We start from the raw sequence: 20039 nt of genomic DNA on the forward strand, positions 1-20039 counted from the left end.
AGGCAGAAAGCAATATTGCTGAGCAAGAGCCGGCCAGAGGTTTTCTGAGCTGTTAATCTGTAATGATTTTGGGCCACTTAGGAAGAAGCGGGAAGGAGGGAGAGACAGACACAGAGAGAATCAATCTTTGCAATCCCTGTATGCTGGGCTCCCATGTCTCAGGGAGATTTAGATTTCCTGACACCTAGAGAGGCAAATGCATCAAGAGTTAACGACACAAACAAATGTTGCATCTCTGCTTCCTTCGCTGCATGTATTTTTTAAAAAAATGGTAGGTGATAATGATGATTATGATGATGATGATGATGATTCTTAATTGAATTTGCATGCAGCCCTTCATCCGCAGATCTCAGGGCTGTTCACAACATAAAAATACAATAGAAAACAACAGTAGTTGACGGTCTGCTGAGAGGCTTGGTGTGGGCAGCAGACCTGGTCCCTTGCAGCCTGCCACAGCAAAGCATATTCGGGAATCAGAGAAGCAGAGAACCACAGATTTAAGGCCCATCCGTAACATGAAATGCCCGCAACCCGAAGCGCTGCGCAGGCGCATGACGTGATTTGGCGCTTCTGCACATGCGCGAGCAGCAAAACCTGGAAGTAACCCGTTCCGGTACTTCCGCGGGATGTAACGCGAAAAGACACAACATGAAGCGGATGCAACACATGGTATGACTGTACAATGGAACCATCGTTTTCAATACAACCCTAGTCATAAGCCAGGCAAATCTGGAACTAGACTTGATAATGCTGGCATCTTTTAGTTGGACTTTGTGAATTTAGTTTACAGAAAAGCTGAGTATGAGTTAATGAAATTATGCATGACATGGAGAAAGTGGAGAGAGGAAAGTTCTTCTCCCTCCGAACATGAGAACTTGTGGACATCCAAGGAAGATTCTGAACAGGTCAAAGTCCTTCTCCACACAGCACATAGTTAACTGCGGAACTCCCTCCCACAGGAGATGGCTTCAGAAGAGGAGAACACACATCCACGGAGGAGGAGACAGCTACTGATGGCCACTGGCCAAGATGGCTCTGCCCCCACAGCCAGAGGCTTTTGAAAACCAGTCGCTGGGAGTCACAGGAGGGGAGAGGGTTTGTGTTCGAATCCTGCTTGCCGGTTTCCCACAGGTAACAATTTGGCCACTGTAAGAAGAAGATGCTGTACTAGCTGGGCTGATCTAGCAGAGCTCCTCCTATGCTTTTATTTTAGCCCACTCATTCTCCGTGCCTCTTTCAAAGTTTCATCATCATCATCATCATCATCATCATCATCATCATCATAATAATATCTTTATTGTCATTGCCCCCTCTCGGGGACAACGAAATTACTTGACTGCTCCATAAAAACACTAATTAAAACAATACAGCAAGGAAGATTAGATGACTTTCAAAGTCCAGGCTTCCCATTCAGGGCCGAGATCGCTCTGGAGAAGAAGCTGTTCTTAAGACGGCTCGTTCTTGTCTTCATCGTCCTGTATCTCCGTCCCGACGGCAGGAGCTCGAAGAAACAGTGACCAGGATGCGATGGATCTTTTACTATGTCCAGTGCCTTCCTATGGCACCTTGTGGCATAAATCTGCTCTAAGGTGGAGAGTGGGCAGCCAACAATCCTCTCTGCTGCCTTAACAACTCTGTACAACCCCATCCTGTCCTGGGTAGTACAGCTTCTGTACCACACACATAAGCCATAAGTGAGCACGCTCTCAATGGCACAGTGATAGAAGGCAAGCAGCAGTTTCTGCGGAAGATGGTTTTTCCTTAGAATTCTCAAAAAGTACAGTCTCTGCTGCGCCTTCTTCACAAGCCCCCTTGTGTTGACACTCCAGGACAGATCCTCTTGTAATTCAATGCCCAAAAATCTGAACGTTGTTACCCTCTCCACACAGACCCCATCAATCAAAAGTGGCTGGACATCTTTTAATTTGCACCTGCCATTCAAACTGCTCTCTTTGGCTTTAAATATATTATAAAACAGAACGAAGAAATATTTACCAAGAAGGAAACACACACATAGCCAGCTGGGATGGTTCCCTTCACTCTTCTTCACAATACCTCACTGAGCAGGAGCAGTCTATCTGAGGAGTGTGGGCTTTGAATTTCAGCAGCTATTCTTAAATCACCCTCATAACCCCCTAGCCCGGCTCTTGAGGCAGGTTCCTGGCAAGGAGGTGCATCTGTCCGGAGAAATCACACGGTTTATTGTCATAACCTGGTCTTTGCTTTGAGGCGGCTCCCAGGCTTGTGGCCCAAAATTGCACCACTTACGCCAGTGGTTCTCAAACTTGTTTCTCTGGGCCACACTTTGAGAATAAAAATGTGCTTGCCCCACACTGATTTTTGTTGTGGTTGACAAGAAGCATCTTGAAAAACAAAAGGAAACCATTCCTAGCACAAACGCTACTACTTTATAATATGATCACAGGACGGTAGGTATTAAACAATGCAGCTACAAAAGGGCACAAATCATTTCCTCACAACCTCACAATGCATATGATACCAGCGTTGCACAACAAATGTAACTGAGCTGTGGGCAGGGCTCTAGAACTAAAAACAGATGATAGATGGACCTTTGCAATCCATGAAAATCTTCCAATAAAAACAATTATGTATATATAAATGGATGGTATTTCTTCTTCTTCTTTGTATATTATTTCACTCTGTGTGCTTGTAAAGGTAAAGGTAAAGCTAAAGGGACCCCTGACCATTAGGTCCAGCCGTGGCCGACTCTGGGGTTGCAGCGCTCATCTTGCTTTACTGGCCGAGGGAGCCAGTGTACAGCTTCCAGGTCATGTGGCCAGCAGGACTAAGCCGCTTCTGGCGAACCAGAGCAGCGCACGGAAACGCCGTTTACCTTCCCGCCAGAGCGGTACCTATTTATCTACTTGCACTTTGAGGTGCTTTTGAACTGCTAGGTTGGCAGGAGCAGGGACCGAGCAACAGGAGCTCACCCCATCCCATCGCGGGGATTCGAACCGCCGACCTTCTGATCGGCAAGTCCTCGGCTCTGTGGTTTAACCCACAGCGCCACCCGTGCTTGTAATTGTGTACTTTTCATTTTTCAATAAAGAATATATATAAAAAGTAGGTATACAAACGCAGAGGCAGAGCTTGCTTCTGTTGGGTAATTTCTGGGTAGTGGCTCCCTGGTTGTGGAAAGCTCTCCCCAGAGAGGTTCACCTCTGGCACCTTCATTCTATATTTTTAGGCACCAGGCAAAAACGTTCCTCTCCAACCAGGCCTTTGGCTGATTAATATCCTTCTGTGGGAAGGGGGTTATTATGGACTTGCTGTTTTGGTTCAATTATTTTCTTGTGTTTTATCTTGTATTTTCTTCTGTGAACCACACTGAGATCTTTTGATGAAGGGTGGTATTTAGTAGTAGTAGTAGTAGCAGCAGTAATAATAATAATAATAATATAGCGAGTCTAATTTGAGACAAACTCATTTCCTCATCAACACAAATAGCCTTGCTGTTTTCTGATCTTTCATATTTGTTCTCAGTATCGCTAGATGCTCTCTTATTTTGAAAAGATTCTGACCCACATTCTGCAAATAAATAAAAATGTATTTTGATACTAAACTATACTACCCTGAAATGCTTAGATGTTTCTCTGATCATCCTGGGATCTTCCCGCCATGCTTGCCACCCTCTCCTGGCGCACCACACCCCTGGAGGCAGGGTTTGGAGGTCCCAAGCGGCAGGGACTGATCTGCCGACTGTGTGACTCCCACACCGACTTCCATGACAGGCGCACATTCCAGCAAGCCATGTCCCCCGCCCACCCCCAGTCTGCAGGCTGCCTTTTTCTCTCTTTCGTTCTTTGGCTTCCTTACAGATGCTTCCAACCAGCAGTTCAGGCTGCAGACAATGGCTCTTGCTCCGCTGCCAGAAACAAACTCCCTTTGCTGATTTCTTTATGCCAGGCTGCTCTTCAAAAAAGGAGGGGAAGGCAAAGAGGAGCAGCGTAGCCCGGTCAGTTGGCAACCCCATCTGGGAATCAAAACAAGGCCAAAGGAAGGAAGCCAGGGTGGTTGGGGGTTCGAGATCTAATGCACAAAAGGCTTCCTCCATATCCTGCAACATTTCTCTGATGAAAGTAGGGACATCCTATTTAGTGGTGGTAGTAGTAGTAGTAGTAGTAGTAGTAGTAGTAGTAGTAGTAGTGTTATATCCTGCCCATCTGACTGGGTTTCCCAGCCACTCTGAGCGGCTTACAACATACTGTATACAGAAACATAATACAGTCATACCTCGGGTTAAATACGCTTCAGGCCGAGCGTTTTCAGGTTGCATTCTGCAGTGACCCGGAAGTAATGGAACGGGTTTCGCTGCTCGCGCATGCGCAGACACGCAGAAGCGGTGAATTGCGGCATGCGCAGACGCGGGTTGCGTTCTGCTCAGGATGCAAACGGGGCTCCGGAACGGATCCCGTTCGCATCCAGAGGTACCACTGTAATTATTATTATTATTAATAATACCTCGCCCATCTGGGCAGCTTCCAGCAAAATATTAAAATACAATAATTCATCAAATATTAAAAGCTTTCCTAAACAGGGCTGCCTTCAGATATCTTCTAAAAGTCTGGTAGTTGTTTTTTCCTTTGACATCTGGTGGAAGGGCGTTCCACAGGGCAGGTGCCACCACCGAGAAGGCCCTCTACCTGGTTCCCTGTAACCTGGCTTCTCGCAGGGAGGGAACTGCCAGAAGGCCCTCGGAGATGGACCTCAGTGTCCGGGCTGAACGATGGGGGTGGAGACGCACCTTTAGGTATACTGGGCCAAGGCTGTTTAGGGCTTTAAACGCCAGCATCAACACTTTGAATTGCACTCAGAAATGTACTGGGGGCCAACATAGATCCTTTAGGACCAGTGTTATGTGGTCTCAGCGGCCGCTCCCAGTCACCAGTCTAGCTGCCGCATTCTAGATTAGTTGTAGTTTCTGGGCTACCTTTGAAGGTGGCCCAACATAGAGAACATAATAAAACATGACACATTAAAAAACTTCCCTATGCACGGCTGCCTTCAGACGTTTTCTAAATGTTGTATAGTTACTTATTTCCTTGGCTTGAGGGTTGCATAACACTCCAACATTTCTCTGATGAGAATAGGGAAATCCTAACGAAAAGTGGGACATTCCAGGCAGTGGTGTCGCAAGGGGGGGGCTTGGGGCGATGCGCCCCGGGTGCCATGTCTGGAGGGGTGACAAGAAAGCACACCGCGGGGAGCTCACCCCGCCACCCCTGGGCGCGGTGGCACAGTGGGTGCCGCATGGGGAGGATCCTCCGTTCGTGGCTGCAGCCGCGAGCAGAGGATCCTGCCACCGTCCCTACGGCATTCGAGCGGCACCAGCGGCAAACTGCTACATACAACGCATGCGCAGTGTCGCATGCATGCACTGTATGTAGCGATACCACACAATGCGCCCTATGCAACGACGCTATGCATGTGTCGTACGTAGCGGCGCAATGCATGCGCAGCCATTGGTTTGCCCCGCCCCGGGTGTCTGTTAGCCTTCATTCACCCCTGATTCCAGGATCAAATCAGAAACCAGGACGGCTTCTGTCCCTGGAAAATAGGGACACTGGGGGGGGGGGGCGTCTGCTTCTTTCCCACAAATGTTCAGACTGGATATGCAAACACTGATGTAGGGCAGACCTGCACCTCCCATGTTGTTAAGCACAGAATCTGTGTGAGATTGTAGACCTGGGAAAAGTTTTTTTCAGGATCATATCCCAAAATCACATGAGAGCACGGAACCCCAATTGGCTGCCATGCTCTCGCAATTAAAAATGGGACACCCCATTTTCCCCCCATGACAGTTGCAATGTAAAATATAGGAATATAGGTAGATATACAGTGGTACCGCAGGTTACAAACACTTTGGGTTACAGACTCCGCTAACCCGGAAGTAGTACCTCAGGTTAAGAACTCTACCTCAGGATGAGAACAGAAATTGTGCAGTGGCGGCAGCAGGAGGCCCCGTTAGCTAAAGTGGTACCTCAGGTTAAGAACGGTTTCAGGTTAAGAATGGACCTCCGGAACAAATTAAGTTCGTAACCAGAGGTACCACTGTAAAGGTAAAGGGACCCCTGACCATTAGGTCCAGTTGTGACCAACTCTGGGGTTGCAGCGCTCATCTCGCTTTATTGGCCGAGGGAGCCGGCGTACAGCTTCCGGGTCATGTGGCCAGCAGGACTAAGCCGCTTCTGGCGAACCAGAGCAGCGCACGGAACCGCCGTTTACCTTCCCGCTGGAGCGGTACCTATTTATCTACTTGCACTTTGATGTGCTTTTGAACTGCTAGGTTGGCAGGAGCAGGGACCAAGCAACAAGAGCTCACTCCGTCACGGGGATTCGAACCGCCAACCTTCTGATCAGCAAGTCCTGGCCTCTGTAGTTTAACCCACAGCGCCACCTGCGTCCCATAGTGAGGTACCCAAAGTGGTACCTCAGGTTAAGAATGGTTTCAGGTTAAGAATGGACCTCCAGAATGAATTAAGTTCGTAACCAGAGGTACCATTGTACTTAATGCTTTATTATGTTTTTATATATGTTGGAAGCTGCCCAAACTGGCTGGGATAATAACAACAGCAGCAGCAGCAGCAGCAGCAGCATCAACAACAGCAATAGCAATCGCAATAGAAATAACAATTAATAATAATAATAATTATTATTATTATTATTATTATTATTATTATTATTATTATTATTATTATTATTACACCATATTACCCTGCAAAAGAGCAACAATCTGAAAGCGACCAGGGGCAGACTTTGGACTTTCAAATTTCGCAAGTCCAAAATTCCCCATGCCCCAACCTCCCGTTCTGCACGCCTACTATGTCACAGTTGCAGTGCCCCCCCACCCCCCAGCCTCACTCCCTCTGATCTGCCTCCAAAGCTTCATAAACTACAAACTCCAAAATCTGGGATCCTGTTGAATCTGGTGCCAAAGTTTTGCAGTCATTTTGCAGCAAAACCCCCATGTTTTGCAGGACCCCACAAACGTGGGGTTTTCGCAGCAAAACAACTGCAAAGCTTTGGCACCAGTTTCGAGGCGATCCCATATTTTGAGGTTTGTAGTTAAGGATGTTTGCCTCCAAAGTGGCCCTTGGGAGAGGACAGAGCAGGACCAGTTAAGCAGGTGGACGTCACGCGAAGCAGCCGCTGGGACTGCAGCTTTGCAGTCTCGACATGCTCAGCCCAGGACGTTCTTCGGAGCATGCCAGCAGCCTCTGGTTGCCTGGAGGCACTGGGAGAGCGCTTCACGCATGGCTGCGGAGGGCTTTGAAGAGGCACTTAGAAACCAGCCGGCCACCAGCAGGGCCTGGCGGGGAGAAAGGAGCATCTCCGCATGTGAGCGGGTGTGCGTGTCCTGGGGCAGAGGGGCGTGCGCACGCGTGCGTGCATGCGAGAGAGCATTCTCCTCCGCATGCCGGCTCCTCGGGACTCTTGAAGCGTGCAAGATTGGCGCTTGATTGTTTGCAGAGAGAGAGAGAGAGAGCAAGGATGCTGGGAGCGTAGCAAAGAGAAATGAATGGATCTCTTTTTAGATATAAAAGGAGCAGGACAAAGGACAGTGAGGAGATGGGAATGGGAGGGGGGACATGCTGATAAAACCAGCCGCAGGGAGAGAGGAGGCATCACAGCGCAAAGGGCGAACCGGTCGGAGCATGCAGGGCCACAGTGGTGAAGCTTTTGCTGCTGGGGGCCGCCTGGCCAGAGTGGATGGAGCCAAGGGCCACAGGGCCCCTTTCTCTGCCTGGCTGCCTGCACACCACACATTCAAAGCATGTTTTCATCCCAACCCGAGAATCCTTGGAGCTGTAGCACATGCCCCCATGACACCTGAACTCCCAGCACCTTTAGAAAACTATAGTTCCCATGATTCCTTTTTGGGGGGATAAATGTATGCTGTGCATGGGTTTCTGGCAACCCCCCCTTTCTGCTGCCCCTTGCACCTCTCTTCCTTGTCACATACACGAAAGGGACTGCATATGGTTTTGGGGGTGCAGGTTGCTCACCCCCCCCAATAAAAAGTAAATCCAGAGTTGATGCTGTTGCACCCAGGTCCTCTTTGCAGCCTTCCCATGGGGGCAACTGGTTGGCCACTTTGAGAACAGGACATTGGGCTAGACGGGCCACTGGCCTGATCCTGCCACAGGGGTCTTCTCACAACCTTGCTCCTGGGGAAGCGCTCCAGTGCAAAGCTGGGACAAAATCATAGAATTGTAGAGTTGGAAGGGACACTGAGGATCATCTAGCCCACCCCCTGCAATGCAGCTGTTCCCTACGGGGATTGAACCTGCAGCCTTCGCATTAACATCAGCAACATGCTCTAACCAGCGAAGACTCCTAATCTCACGGCCGTGGGTTTGAGCCCCACATTGAGCAAAAGATTTCTGCAATGCAGTGGGTTGGACTAGATGGCCCTCGGGAGCCCATCCAACGCTACAATTCTATGCTTCTATGGCAATGGACCCAGCCTTCCCTTTTCCACGGTAACTTTCAAGCCTGTTTAAAAATAGCCTCCAAACGCTCTCAGGTCAGGCCAGCCGCCTCTCCTTCTCCCCGTTTTCTTCTCTGAGCTCAGAGGCTTCGCAGCAGTAGATGCTGACAATGCCTGACTTTGCTGCTCTCTCTTTCTCTCTCTCTCTCTCTCGGGGGGGGGGGGGCTGAGATATTTCCACCCAGCCACATGGAAATAAATGCCATTTGCAGAGAGAAATCCACTGCACAGCTACTCCACAGGCAAATTTTCCCTTGCCCTGGTTCCCTCAGGTTTTTCAAAGCGACTATTTTAAAAACAGGAATGGGTAAAAAAAAGGAAGAGATGAAAGAGTGGAGGAGGTAGAGAAAGGACTGCAGCAACCTCTGCCATCCAGCCATGTGTGTAACTGCATCTCTTCCTGTCCACACTTCCTCCCCCCCCCCCCCCATTCATTAACTCTGCCTCTCTCCTGGCCGCCTTCCCCCAGACATCAGCAGCTGCCAGGCCAAATCCCTCTCCACACCCAAGTCCTATCTGCATGCCTTGGTTTCGTATCCTGGCCTTCCTCCGATGAACTGGATAGCTCAGTTGGCAGAGCAAGAGATTCTTAATTTCAGGGTTGGGGGTTTCGAGTTCCACCTGGGGCAAAAAGGTTCCTGCATTGCAGGGGGTTGGACTAGATGACCCTCAGGGTCCCTCACAACTCTACAGTTCTATGAATCAAACTCTGGGCGGGGCGAGAGAGTCCATTTGGGAGTGGGCAGGTCTTTTTGGACCCTGGGGTCACAGCCTGCAATGGATAAATGCTTTAAATTCTGCTAGCTTCTCTGAAAAGGGATGCAAAGCAATCTCTAGGGGACTAAGAACAGCCTTGCAGGATCAGGCCAGAGGGGGCCCATCTGGTCCAGAGGTCTTGCTCTCACAGCAGCCGACCTGATACCTGTGGGGAACCTGCAGGCAGGATCCTGTGCACAAGAGCGATGCTTTTCCCCTCCCCTCCTGGGGTTTCCAGCCACTGATACTCAGAACAGAAGCATTACTTCTGAATAGGCAGGGCAGAGCCATTGTGACAGCTTCACCCAACATGAATTTGCAGCCTTCCCCAGCAACTTCCATTCCACGCTGAGCAAAAGATTCCTGCATCACAGTGGCTAGGACTAGATGACCCTCAGGGTCCCTTCCAACTCTACAGTTCTATGAGTGGCAGACTGACTTCTGCATACGGAGGACGCATCCAGCTGCCGTGGCTAATAGTCACCAACGTGGCTAATAGTCACCAACAGATCTATCCTCCTCTACGAATTTACCAAATCCACTTTTAGAACAATCAGACTGAGTGGCTGCTAGTTCCACAGACTAGCCTGGTCTCGTGGGAAACGCTTTTTCATTCTATTCTTTTTCAAGACCCCAGTAAATCCCCCTTGAGGAAAGAAAGGAAGGCTTTTTGCACATCCAGTATGACCTGATCTACTCTTCCCTGCCAAAACACTGAAAGGGGGTCGCTGGGCTCCTGTTGCCAACACCTCCCTCCCTCCCCCCCCCCCCTCTCTCTCTCTCTCTCTCTCTCCTTCCAACTTTTAAGCAGGTGTCCAGCAGCATCCCTGACCACACGAGTTATTAAAATAGTACTCCTCCTCTCCCCCCCCCCCCCCCGCAATTTCCAAACTACCCCTCCCTGCTGTGTCTAAAGGGGGCGTGAGGGGAGGAAGGAGATTCTGATTGGTCTCTGCTGACCACCTCACCCATCCAATGGGAGGCTTTGCAATGGGGGGGGGCTGCTAGGAAGAGGGAAAGCGAGAGAAGGTGGAAACCACCAGTGGGCTGAACAGATCTTGTGCATTCATTCCCTTCATCCCTCTCCTGCAACCTCCAATCTGCAAATCTCCCTCAGGGCCATCTTTTCTGCAACCTCAAAAATCTGCCTCTTCTTCAGGTTTGGTGAATTGCGCCTTTGCCTCACCAGCTCCCTGCTCACGCCCTCCTGTGTGCCTCTGCCCCTTCCTCCCCTCTTCTCTGAATTTCATCTCTGCCCTTGGCCTGAGAGGGCCTCTCCTTGGGTGCCACGGCTGAGGAGGGGGGCAGACACATCCCGACATGGGTGAAATCCCAACATGGAGCACAAAATCAGAGAATCATAGAATTGTAGAGTTGGAAGGGACCCTGAGGATCATCTAGTCCAACCCGCAGCAATGCAGGAATAGGCAGCTGTCCCTTCGGGGATCAAACCTGCAACCTTGGCATTATCAGCACCACACTCTAACCAGCTGAGCTATTGCACCATCTATATAAAGAAATACTTCCGTGGCCTGAGGACCAGGGTTTGGGGAAGCCCACTGTCTGGTCACGGTGCTGCCAGCAATAGGTGCTGCCAGAGGAATAATAATAATAGTAATAATAGTAATAATAGTAATAATAGTAATAATAAATAATAATAATAATAATAATAATAATAATAATAATAATAATAATAATAATATGCCGTCCATCCAACTGGGTTGCCTCAGCCACTCTGATGGCACCCAACCAAATATGAAAAACAACAAAACATTAACTATTAAAAACTTCCTGATACAGGGCTGCCTTCATATGTCTTTGAAAAGTTAGACAGTTCTTTATCTCTTTGACATTTGATGGGAGGGCGTTCCCACAGGGCGGGAGCCACCACCGAGAAGGCCCTCTCCCTGGCTCCCTGTGGCTTCACTTAATCGCAGGGAGGGAACCACCAGGAGGCACTCGGAGATGGACCCCAGTCTCTGGGCTCCATCTAAACAATGTTGAAATAATGCCCCTCAATGAGGCCAAACTTAGATTCACAAAATGTAGCCCTGTGTACCCCCAGCAAAAAGCACTGCATGGCACGATATAAAGTCATCGGCTGGCTTCATGGTTTTTCCCACATTGTGATTTTTGCATAGCACACACATACACACAACATGATTCATAATATATTGTCAGGTCAAAAACTATGAAACAGATATCAGGATATGGGCTTCAAAGTGGTTTTGGACAATATATCCATATATTGCCCAGCCCTCCTCCCTCTACCCTTCCCCAAAGGCTCTCCGTGATCTACTGCATCTATTTGCTGGGTATGGGCCTTTGCGGACTCTGAGAATCCTCTGGAAAAATAATCTCTCAAAGGACCTGTTGATGGCATTTTACCATTGTACTGCTGAGAGTGTATTAACTTATGGTCTGTGTGTGTGGTTTGGGAGTTGCATGGTCAGGGGAAAAACAATGCTGTCCAGGGTTGTAAAGAGAATAATTGGGTGCACTCTTCCCACCTTGGATCAAATCTACGCTTCCAGGTGCCATAAAAACCTGCAGAGATAGCGCAGGATAGTGCGCACCCCGGAAATGATCTCTTTCAGCTTCTGCCTTCTGGAAGAAGGTCCAGGGTTATAAAGACTAGGACTAGCCGCCTGAGAAACAGTTTCTATCCAAATGCGATTTTGGTTTTAAACGCAGTGTAAGGTAGTCTCTATGGGAGTATATTGTATTTAAAATGGGGTATCAGAGTTTTTAGGGGGCTAACCAGGCCGGGATAGCAGGCTTGTTGGTTTTTGAATGTCTGATGTAGATTTTTTTCAATTTCGTTGTTCTGTATGGGCCAATGGCAATAAAGATTATCGTATCGTAAGCCCTGGACCTCTACAGATTTTCCGAGGAGGAGGACAGCCTTTTTTGCAAACTCCCTGCCTTCACTTCCCGCGGCTGCCTCACATCCGATGAGGCAGCGGAGGAGACGCAGCAGAGAGCTGGCAGCCAGCCCAGAGCCGTGCTGAGTCAGCTCAGCTGAACCGGCCAAGGTGAGAGTTTGCTCCTCTCTTTTTTTATAGCTCACATGGCTTCATGCACATTGCCCTGAAACGTAGAATGAGAAGGGTATCCCCCAAACCCCCCCCATGCAGGCAATATGGTTGGTCCTGTCTCAAACGGAATGGCAGGAGCCCCACACTATGTCCACGGAGCTCGCACCTTGCGGAGGAATCCCACTCAACCCTTAGAGAAACATCAGGACAGTCTCATGTGAGCGGGTGGAAAACAGAGCTGTTTCATTCTTGACAATAAAAAGGATTCTAGGGGAAAGGTTATAGGGGAGAGCATGTGAGCAGAATTCAGAAGAAGATAAAAGGCTCAGGAACTGGCCTTCCCAGGTACAGCTAAGGAGGAGTCTGGAAACCTGAGAGAGATGCTACAGGTCGATACAGACCAGGAGCAGGGAAGCTTTTTCAAGAAATCAATGGACTGAAGTTAGTGAGGACTGTCAGGTGCAGCCCAATGCAGGGTCACAGGTATTAGAATCACAGGATCGTAGAATCATAGGACTTGGAAAGGATTCAAGGGTCCTCTAGTCCAACCCCCTGCAATGCAGGAATTTCAACTAAAGCATCCATGGCAGGCGGCCCCCAAACCTCTGCTCAAAAACCTCCAAGGAAGGAGCGTCCTTCAGCTCTTACTGTCAGAAAGCTTTTTCCTAATGCTGAGCTGGAATCTTCTTTCTTGTTACTTGAAGCCATTGTTCCCACCCATGGCCTAATGCAGTCTTCCTCAACCTCAGCCCTCCGGATGTTTTTTTGGCCTACAACTCCCATGATCCCCAGCTAGCAGGACCAGTCATCAGGGATGATGGGAATTGTAGTCTCAAAACATCTGGAGGGCCGAGTTTGAGGGAGCCTGGCCTAATGATTCAAAAAAGGAAGAACAAGAAGCCTTTCCGATGAGTGCCATTAACCACAGTGCTCAAATGAGAGTGGCTGGAAAGGGTTTGGGTTTTTAAATAAAATAAAGTCATTAAAAGCGCATCATCATCATCATCATCGTGAGTTAGTTCTATTAGCGTCATTTATGAGCTTGATGTCAAACCAGGCTGTAAAACAGCATCTGTTTAGGGGTTGTGGTGAACGCTCACTGATGGCTCTGAACAACATCATGCTCACCGGTGCATGTGGGGAACGAGGACAGGGTGGGTGGGGGTCATGCATGCAGGAAAAAGCACAGCGCTTCCTACGGTGTGGAGAGCCAGTGACAATTCCGCTTGGAGCAGCTAGAAGTGGGTGGTGCCAGCGGTGGTCTCAAACTTCAGCAGCATCCTGCACAACGCCAAACTTTTGCACACAGCCCACCTCTCGCCTTCCATTCTGCATCCTAGTTGTGGTGCCCCTAAGACTCCACGCCCAGTGCAAGCGAAGCAGCTGCACTCCCTTAATTCAGCCTCTGGCGCCAGAAGTCAGCACACCTGGAAGCAGTCTGCAGTCTGCCCTGAACCTATGGTCACCCTCTTAAGAGCAAAAGAAGATTCACGTGGATCAGGCCAAAGGGGCCCATCTACTCCTCATAGCAGCAAAATACCCTATAGAACTTCAGATAGACTGCCTCTGGGCCTGGAAGTTCCATTCCAAGCTAAGAAGAGCCCTGCAGGATCAGGCCAAGGGCCCATCTAGATAAGCATGAGAGCCCCCTCCCCTCATGGGCGTAGCCAGGATTTGTGTTGGGGGGGCAGGACCAAGCTACCTCCAACACTGTTGGTCAGTTTGTAGAAGCCACACCTATTGCTCAGTGGGCGGTTGCCAGAATGCGCCACAACATCATCCAGGTGACCTCGGCAAGCATTTCAATTGCAAATATTCTGATTATTTCTACTTTTCGTAAAGTATTTTTAGTCACCTGATTTGGGAGGGGCAGTTGCCCCCGCTGCTCCCTGGCTACACCCATGCCTCTCCTCCTATGGTTCCCAGCAACCAGTATTCAGAACATGGAGGCAGAGCCTAGCCACTGTGGCCAGCAGCTGCCAATAGACTTCTCTTCCGGGAATCTGCCCAGTCCTTTTAAGCCCTCCAAGTCGGTGTTCATTGCTGCTCCCTGCAGCAGCGAGTTCCATACTTCTATGCACTTTCACAGGAAGGACCATGAACCCAGTTCTAACATCACTACAAACATAGTGTGCAGCCCCAGGTTCCTTTGGGAGGGAGGGCGGGATATAAATGAATGAATGAATGAATGAATAGGATAAGAATAAGAGAGAAAATCCTTTCACTTCCTTAGTCTCTCGCAAAAGGGTGGCTGATCCTTTTTTCTTTCCTTTTTTACATCCCCACGTGCCCATGTGCCCCACGCAGATCAGCTAGGGCAGAAGCATTGTCCCCATTTGTCAAATGATCACTTTCATAGAATCATAGAACTGCAGTTGGAAGGGACCCCAAGGGTCATCTAGCCCAACCCCCTGCAATGAGGAATCTCAGCTAGTTCATTCATAACAGATGGCCACCCAACCTCTGCTTAAAAACCTCCAAGGAAGGAGAGGCCGCCACCTTCCTAGCTAGTCCATTCTCCACTCTCGGACAGCTCTTTCTGTCAGAAAGTTCTTCCCGATGTTTGGTTGGAATCTCCTTTCTTGTCACTTGAAGTCATGGGTTCAAGTCCTACCCTCCAGAGCAGGAGAAAACACGCTTCTTCCCTCATGTGGCAGCCCTTGAACTATTTGAAGATGGCTCTCCTATCTCCTCTCAGTCTCCACTTTTCCAGGTTAAACATACCCAGATCCTTCAACTGTTCCTCATCTGGCTTGGTTTCCAGTCTCCTCTCAGTCTCCTCTTTTCATGACCAGGGAGAGAGCGTGTGCCCCTGTCTACTGCCCCCCAGCTTTGGACGTATTTCATTTTTTCTTTTTCCGCCATGCCAAAACTGATGGGGGTCTACAAGGGCCTTGCAAAACTGGGGTGTGGAGTTGATAGAGCCCCACTGAACAACAGTGATGAGTGGACAGTTCTGTATAAACCCATCACTAATGCACTATTCCTGCACTGATGAGCCTCTCTGCTGCTTAGCTTCAATTGTGTCATATTTCTGCAAGGGCCTCTCCAGACTGCAGTTGTTTTGTGGGTGTATTATTAATTATTGTTGTTAATTGCCCACCCTTCACCCAAAGGTCCCAGGCTGGGTTAAAACACAATACAGTGGTACCTCGGGTTAAGTACTTAATTTGTTCCAGAGGTCCATTCTTAACCTGAAACTGTTCTTAACCTGAAGCACCTGAAGGAGTGTGGTGGAGTCTCCTTCTTTGGAGGTCTTTAAGCAGAGGCTTGACAACCATATGTCAGGAGTGCTCTGATGGTGTTTCCTGCTTGGCAGGGGGTTGGACTCGATGGCCCTTGTGGTCTCTTCCAACTCTATGATTCTATGATTTAGCTAATGGGGCCTCCTGCTGCTGCCGCGCCACCGGAGCACAATTTCTGTTCTTATTCTGAAGCAAAGTTCTTAACCTGAAGCACTATTTCTGGGTTAGCGGAATCTGTAACCTGAAGCGTCTGTAACCTGAGGTACCACTGTACAGGCAGCCCCCAGTATTTGTGCATTCAAGATGTGTGTGACCCTCCAACATTTCTCTGATGAAAATAAGGACGTCCTATTCCACAATAATATTATTATTATTATTAATAATTTTACTACTTATATCCCGCTCATCTGACTGGGTTTCCCCAGCCGCTCTGGGCAGCTTCTAGCATATATAAAACAATAATAAAACATTTTTTTTAAACTTCCCTCTACAGGGCTGCCTTCAGCTAGTTACTTATCTCCTTGGCTTGGGGGTCACATAGCTCCATATGCTCCAACATTTCCCCCATGAAAACAGGGACGTCCTAAAGAAAAGCAGGACACTCCAGGACCAAATAAGAAACTGGGACACCGAACCCAGGAGTGACCCAGAAACATCATAAGACGTCACTGAAATCTCACTGGAATGGGTGCTTGCCAGCTTTTTCAACGGGTTTCAATTATACGCGAGGTGCAAGGTGCCTGGGAAAGTAAGCACCACATAAACAGGGGGCTGCCTGTGCCTCGGTTTACAAACTTAATCCACTCCGGAAGTCCGTTCTTAAACCAAGGCACACTTTCCCCAATAAGGCCTCCCGCCGCTGGTGCCCTTCGACCGTTCGGATTCCGTTCTTAGACAGAGGTAAAGTTCACAAACCAGAACACTGCTTCCAGTTTTGCGGAGTTCGGAAACCGAATAGTTCGTAACTTAAACCAAGGTACCACTGTATTTAAAACAACACAAAACCAATTACAACCCTTTAAAACAAGGTGGCTTCTAGATACATACACCCTGAGCATTGAAAGCCAGGGTAAAGAGGGAAGTCTTTAACCTTCTCCAAAAGCCAGACAATGAAGGTGCAGGATGTCCTTCTGCAGGGATTTCCACAGCTTAGGGGCCACCACAGAGAAGGCCTGATCCCTCTGGGCCGCCCCCCACCTCTGAGAGCAGAGTAACTACCAAGAGGCCCCCTCTGACCTCAGGACCTGAGAGGGTCTGTAGGGAAGGAGGCAGTTTTTAAGGCAGTTTTGGGGCCTGCGTCATTTAGGATTTCTACAATATTATTATTTCCTCACTAAAGGTGCCCAAAACGACCATGTCATTGGCACAATAATCGTGCCTTTAGTGGTGGTTATCCTTGACTGTCTACACATGGTTCTGCATTATTACTTGCTCCCCCCAGCGTTGCAGTGATATTGCAACAAAGTCGGGAGAAAAATAAGCAAGCAAGCAAACCCCGAACTTTGGGGATATGAAAATTTTCAGGATGTCCAACCCAAAACTCTTGCAGGTGCCAATAGTGTTGAAAGCCAGGTCACACGTAACCGCCCCGATGCCATCACAAGCGCAAGTCATCGTGAACACACGCTAAAGGACACCTAGAATATACAGCTAAACTGGCGCACTTCCTGAACACTTCGCTGGGTCGCCCTGTGGATGCCCTGCCTGCTCAGAACCCAAATTGATTATGAGAGTTCAACAGCTGGGTGTCCCAGGTTCAAATCCTGCCCTGCTGTGAGGACAGCCAGAGCTGGCTTCACATTTTGCACATGTTCCCATGCGCCCGTGGCAAGGAGCCATATTGGTGCCCCCTTTCCCCTTGCACCTTTGGCAGAAGAGCCTGCGCACCTCACCCGGCCGCCCAGAGCAGCAGAGGAACAGCCGGGGGAGCGGGCAGGATCCTAGCCACTCCAAGCCACCATGGAGAGACGGGGTTATGGGGGGGGCTGGGTCTACACCCCTGCATCCAAGGAAAGAGATGCTGGAGGAGCAACAGGCAGTTGCCCCAGTGGGGGTTGCAAGATGGGATTTCTGGAGGTAATGGTGAGGCGGGAGGGGGGCGGGGAGGCCAGATAACCCCTCGTGCTCCACCCCCTTTCTCCAAAATTGGGGGTCAGGTGAAACTAGTCAGTGAGCAGAGTGAGGCGCCCCAATGAGCCATCCTGCCTTTCAGCAGAGAAGGGCTAGAGAGGATGACTGAAAACAGGACCGCTTTTTTCTGTTGTTATCATTATTGCTATTGTTACTGCTATTGTTATTATTTAAAATGAAACTTCTTGCACCCTGTGATGGCCAGAAGCAGGGGGGGCTGGGGAGGGGAAGAGGAAGGGAGCCTGTGGCAGGATCAGTTTAAAAGGTCACTGGCAGCAGCAGGAGAAGAGGGAGGAAATAAATCCTCCCCTTTTGCAGCAGGGGCTGCCCTGACCAGAATCCATTGGCTCCAAATGAGAACCTTGTGGCAGAGGATTTCAGAAAAAACGCCTCTCCCCGGGACCTCGAAACTTTCGAGCGATTCAGCGGTTTGGCTTTGTTGCAAATCTGTTCATTCATGGGAAGCAAAATCTTTTTTAACAAAACCCCGCACACACATAGTTTTTTTGTTTTAGAAAGTGGCAAAAAACCATCCCCCCAATTCTTTTTGTGCAAGCCGTGCAAAATTCAAAGGCGGCTTCTCACCCCATCTTCGTCTCCCGGAGGTCTCTTTTCTTCCAGATCTCCCTCTGATCCTTTCCACGTTGCTTTCCCCACCTCCTTTCTTCGGCTCTTTCTCTCCGGATCCGGATCCTCCTCAAATTTCCGGAATTTCACTTTGGGAATCCACTAGTTGGGAAGCGGGGCGGGGGGGGGGGGACACGGCGGGGGGGGGGGCAGGGCGGATGCGGGCGGACAAAAGGGAGAGATTTGAAATAGTGTCTGAGTCTGGAGCCATGCATTGCAAAGGCAGATCACCCGGACCGGGGCGACCCCCCTCTCCCCGCAAACCCCAAAGGGGTCCCCCCACCCACGAGGGAGCCCCGCCAGAAGAACTTTGCCTCTCCTGCTGAGCAGATGTGTGTGTGTCAGGAAGAGGGTGGAAACAGAGGGAGGCTGTCAGCTGGCTCCCCCCCCCCCGGTGTGTTGCAAATATTTCTCCTTCTCTAAGCCCGACCCCAAACATTTGCAAATAAATCAGAGTCAAAGTCGGTCTCCTTACCCGTTTCTATGGCCTTTTGTGGGGCAGCTTGGCAAGGTCTTTGTTCTCCTTTTTTCATTAAAAAAAATTCTCTTCCTTCCTCTACCAACTCTCTGCTGCTTCATCTCTCGGTCACATTTCTTCTTTGAGTTATTTCCAAGGGCTGGGGGGGGGGGGGGAGTGTCCTATTTGTCGGCTCCTGGGCGCCACCTGCTGGAAGGCTCTGGCGCGCGTTTCGCTTGCAGCCCCTCTGCGGGGGCGCAGGGTCACTTTCAGGACCCCCGGGTCTCTTTGGGGGCGAAGCGACTGCAAGGACAGGGAAGGAAGGGCATCCCAGTCCATGCTGGGGTTTGTTTTAAGCACTGCTGTGTTTTTAATATATATAATGGGGAGGGGCGGAACCTTTGCATCCTGATCCTGGGGGCCGTATCACCTTCCCAGGGAGCCTTCCAGGGGCCAAATGCTCTATGTTTCTATCATGTTCTTATTTTTGTCATTGCTACTATTACTATTGGGGTCTTAGGGGAGGTGTGGTCGTTTGACCACCTTTGGTCCCCAGCCTGCACTCAGCTGAGCTCTCACCTGTGGTTCCTGGAAGCTGTCAGCAAGCGACCCCAAACCCTGGACCGGCATCTCAAAGACTCCCCCTGCACGTGAAGACCGGCTCCAGGAGATTGAGCAGATGAGACCGAGAGTTTCTGCACAGGTTGAAGAGGGGAGTGAGAGGCAGGTGGGGCTCATCCCCCTGGGAAAGGAAACTCTGATCCTAAACCTCTGTTGCCTTGTGGGATGTCTTCAGGAGAAGAAAAGGGCAAGGACTAAACCCTACACAAATCTGGAGTCCCTAAGACGGCTGGATGGTGTCTTGTATGCAAGGGGTTTGACTAGATGGCCCTTGGGGTCACCTTTGCAATGCTTCAATTCTATGAGTGTCCCCAACACGAAACTCTCAGGCAGAACTGAAGCACAAGAGCACCTCTCTCCCTCCCATGATTTGCATGATCTGTATAGGGAAGTTTTTAATGTTTGATGTTTTTATTCCATTCTTATATCTGTTGAGGGATGTGGGTGGCACTGTGGTCTAAACCACTGAGCCTTGGGCTTGCCAAACAGAAGGTCAGCGGTTCGAATCCCCATGACAGGGTGAGCTCCCGTTGTTCGGTCCCAGTTCCTGCCAACCTAGCAGTTCGAAAGCACATCAAAGTGCAAGTAGATAAAAAGGTACCGCTCTGGTGGGAAGGTAAACGGCGTTTCCGTGCGCTGCTCTGGTTCGCCAG

The 20039-nt window shown here is 49.6% G+C and overlaps 1 protein-coding gene across 3 annotated transcripts in view; it reads right to left on the minus strand.

The window, feature by feature from the left end:
• HOMER3 (homer scaffold protein 3) overlaps positions 1-18919 on the minus strand; it is a 35974-nt gene extending 17055 nt beyond the window's left edge. For all 3 annotated transcript variants that reach the window (XM_028713576.2, XM_028713575.2, XM_028713574.2), the window contains exons 1-2: positions 18784-18919; positions 18267-18410 (exon numbers count right to left, since the gene is read on the minus strand). In XM_028713576.2, the coding sequence (XP_028569409.2) occupies positions 18267-18271 (5 nt within the window). In that variant the 5' untranslated portion in view covers positions 18272-18410; positions 18784-18919. The remainder of the gene's footprint in view (positions 1-18266; positions 18411-18783) is intronic.
• Between the last annotated feature and the right edge of the window lie 1120 nt (positions 18920-20039).

Source organism: Podarcis muralis, chromosome 18 (genome assembly GCF_964188315.1).
Source record: "Podarcis muralis chromosome 18, rPodMur119.hap1.1, whole genome shotgun sequence".
Classification (NCBI taxonomy): Eukaryota; Metazoa; Chordata; class Lepidosauria; order Squamata; family Lacertidae; genus Podarcis; species Podarcis muralis.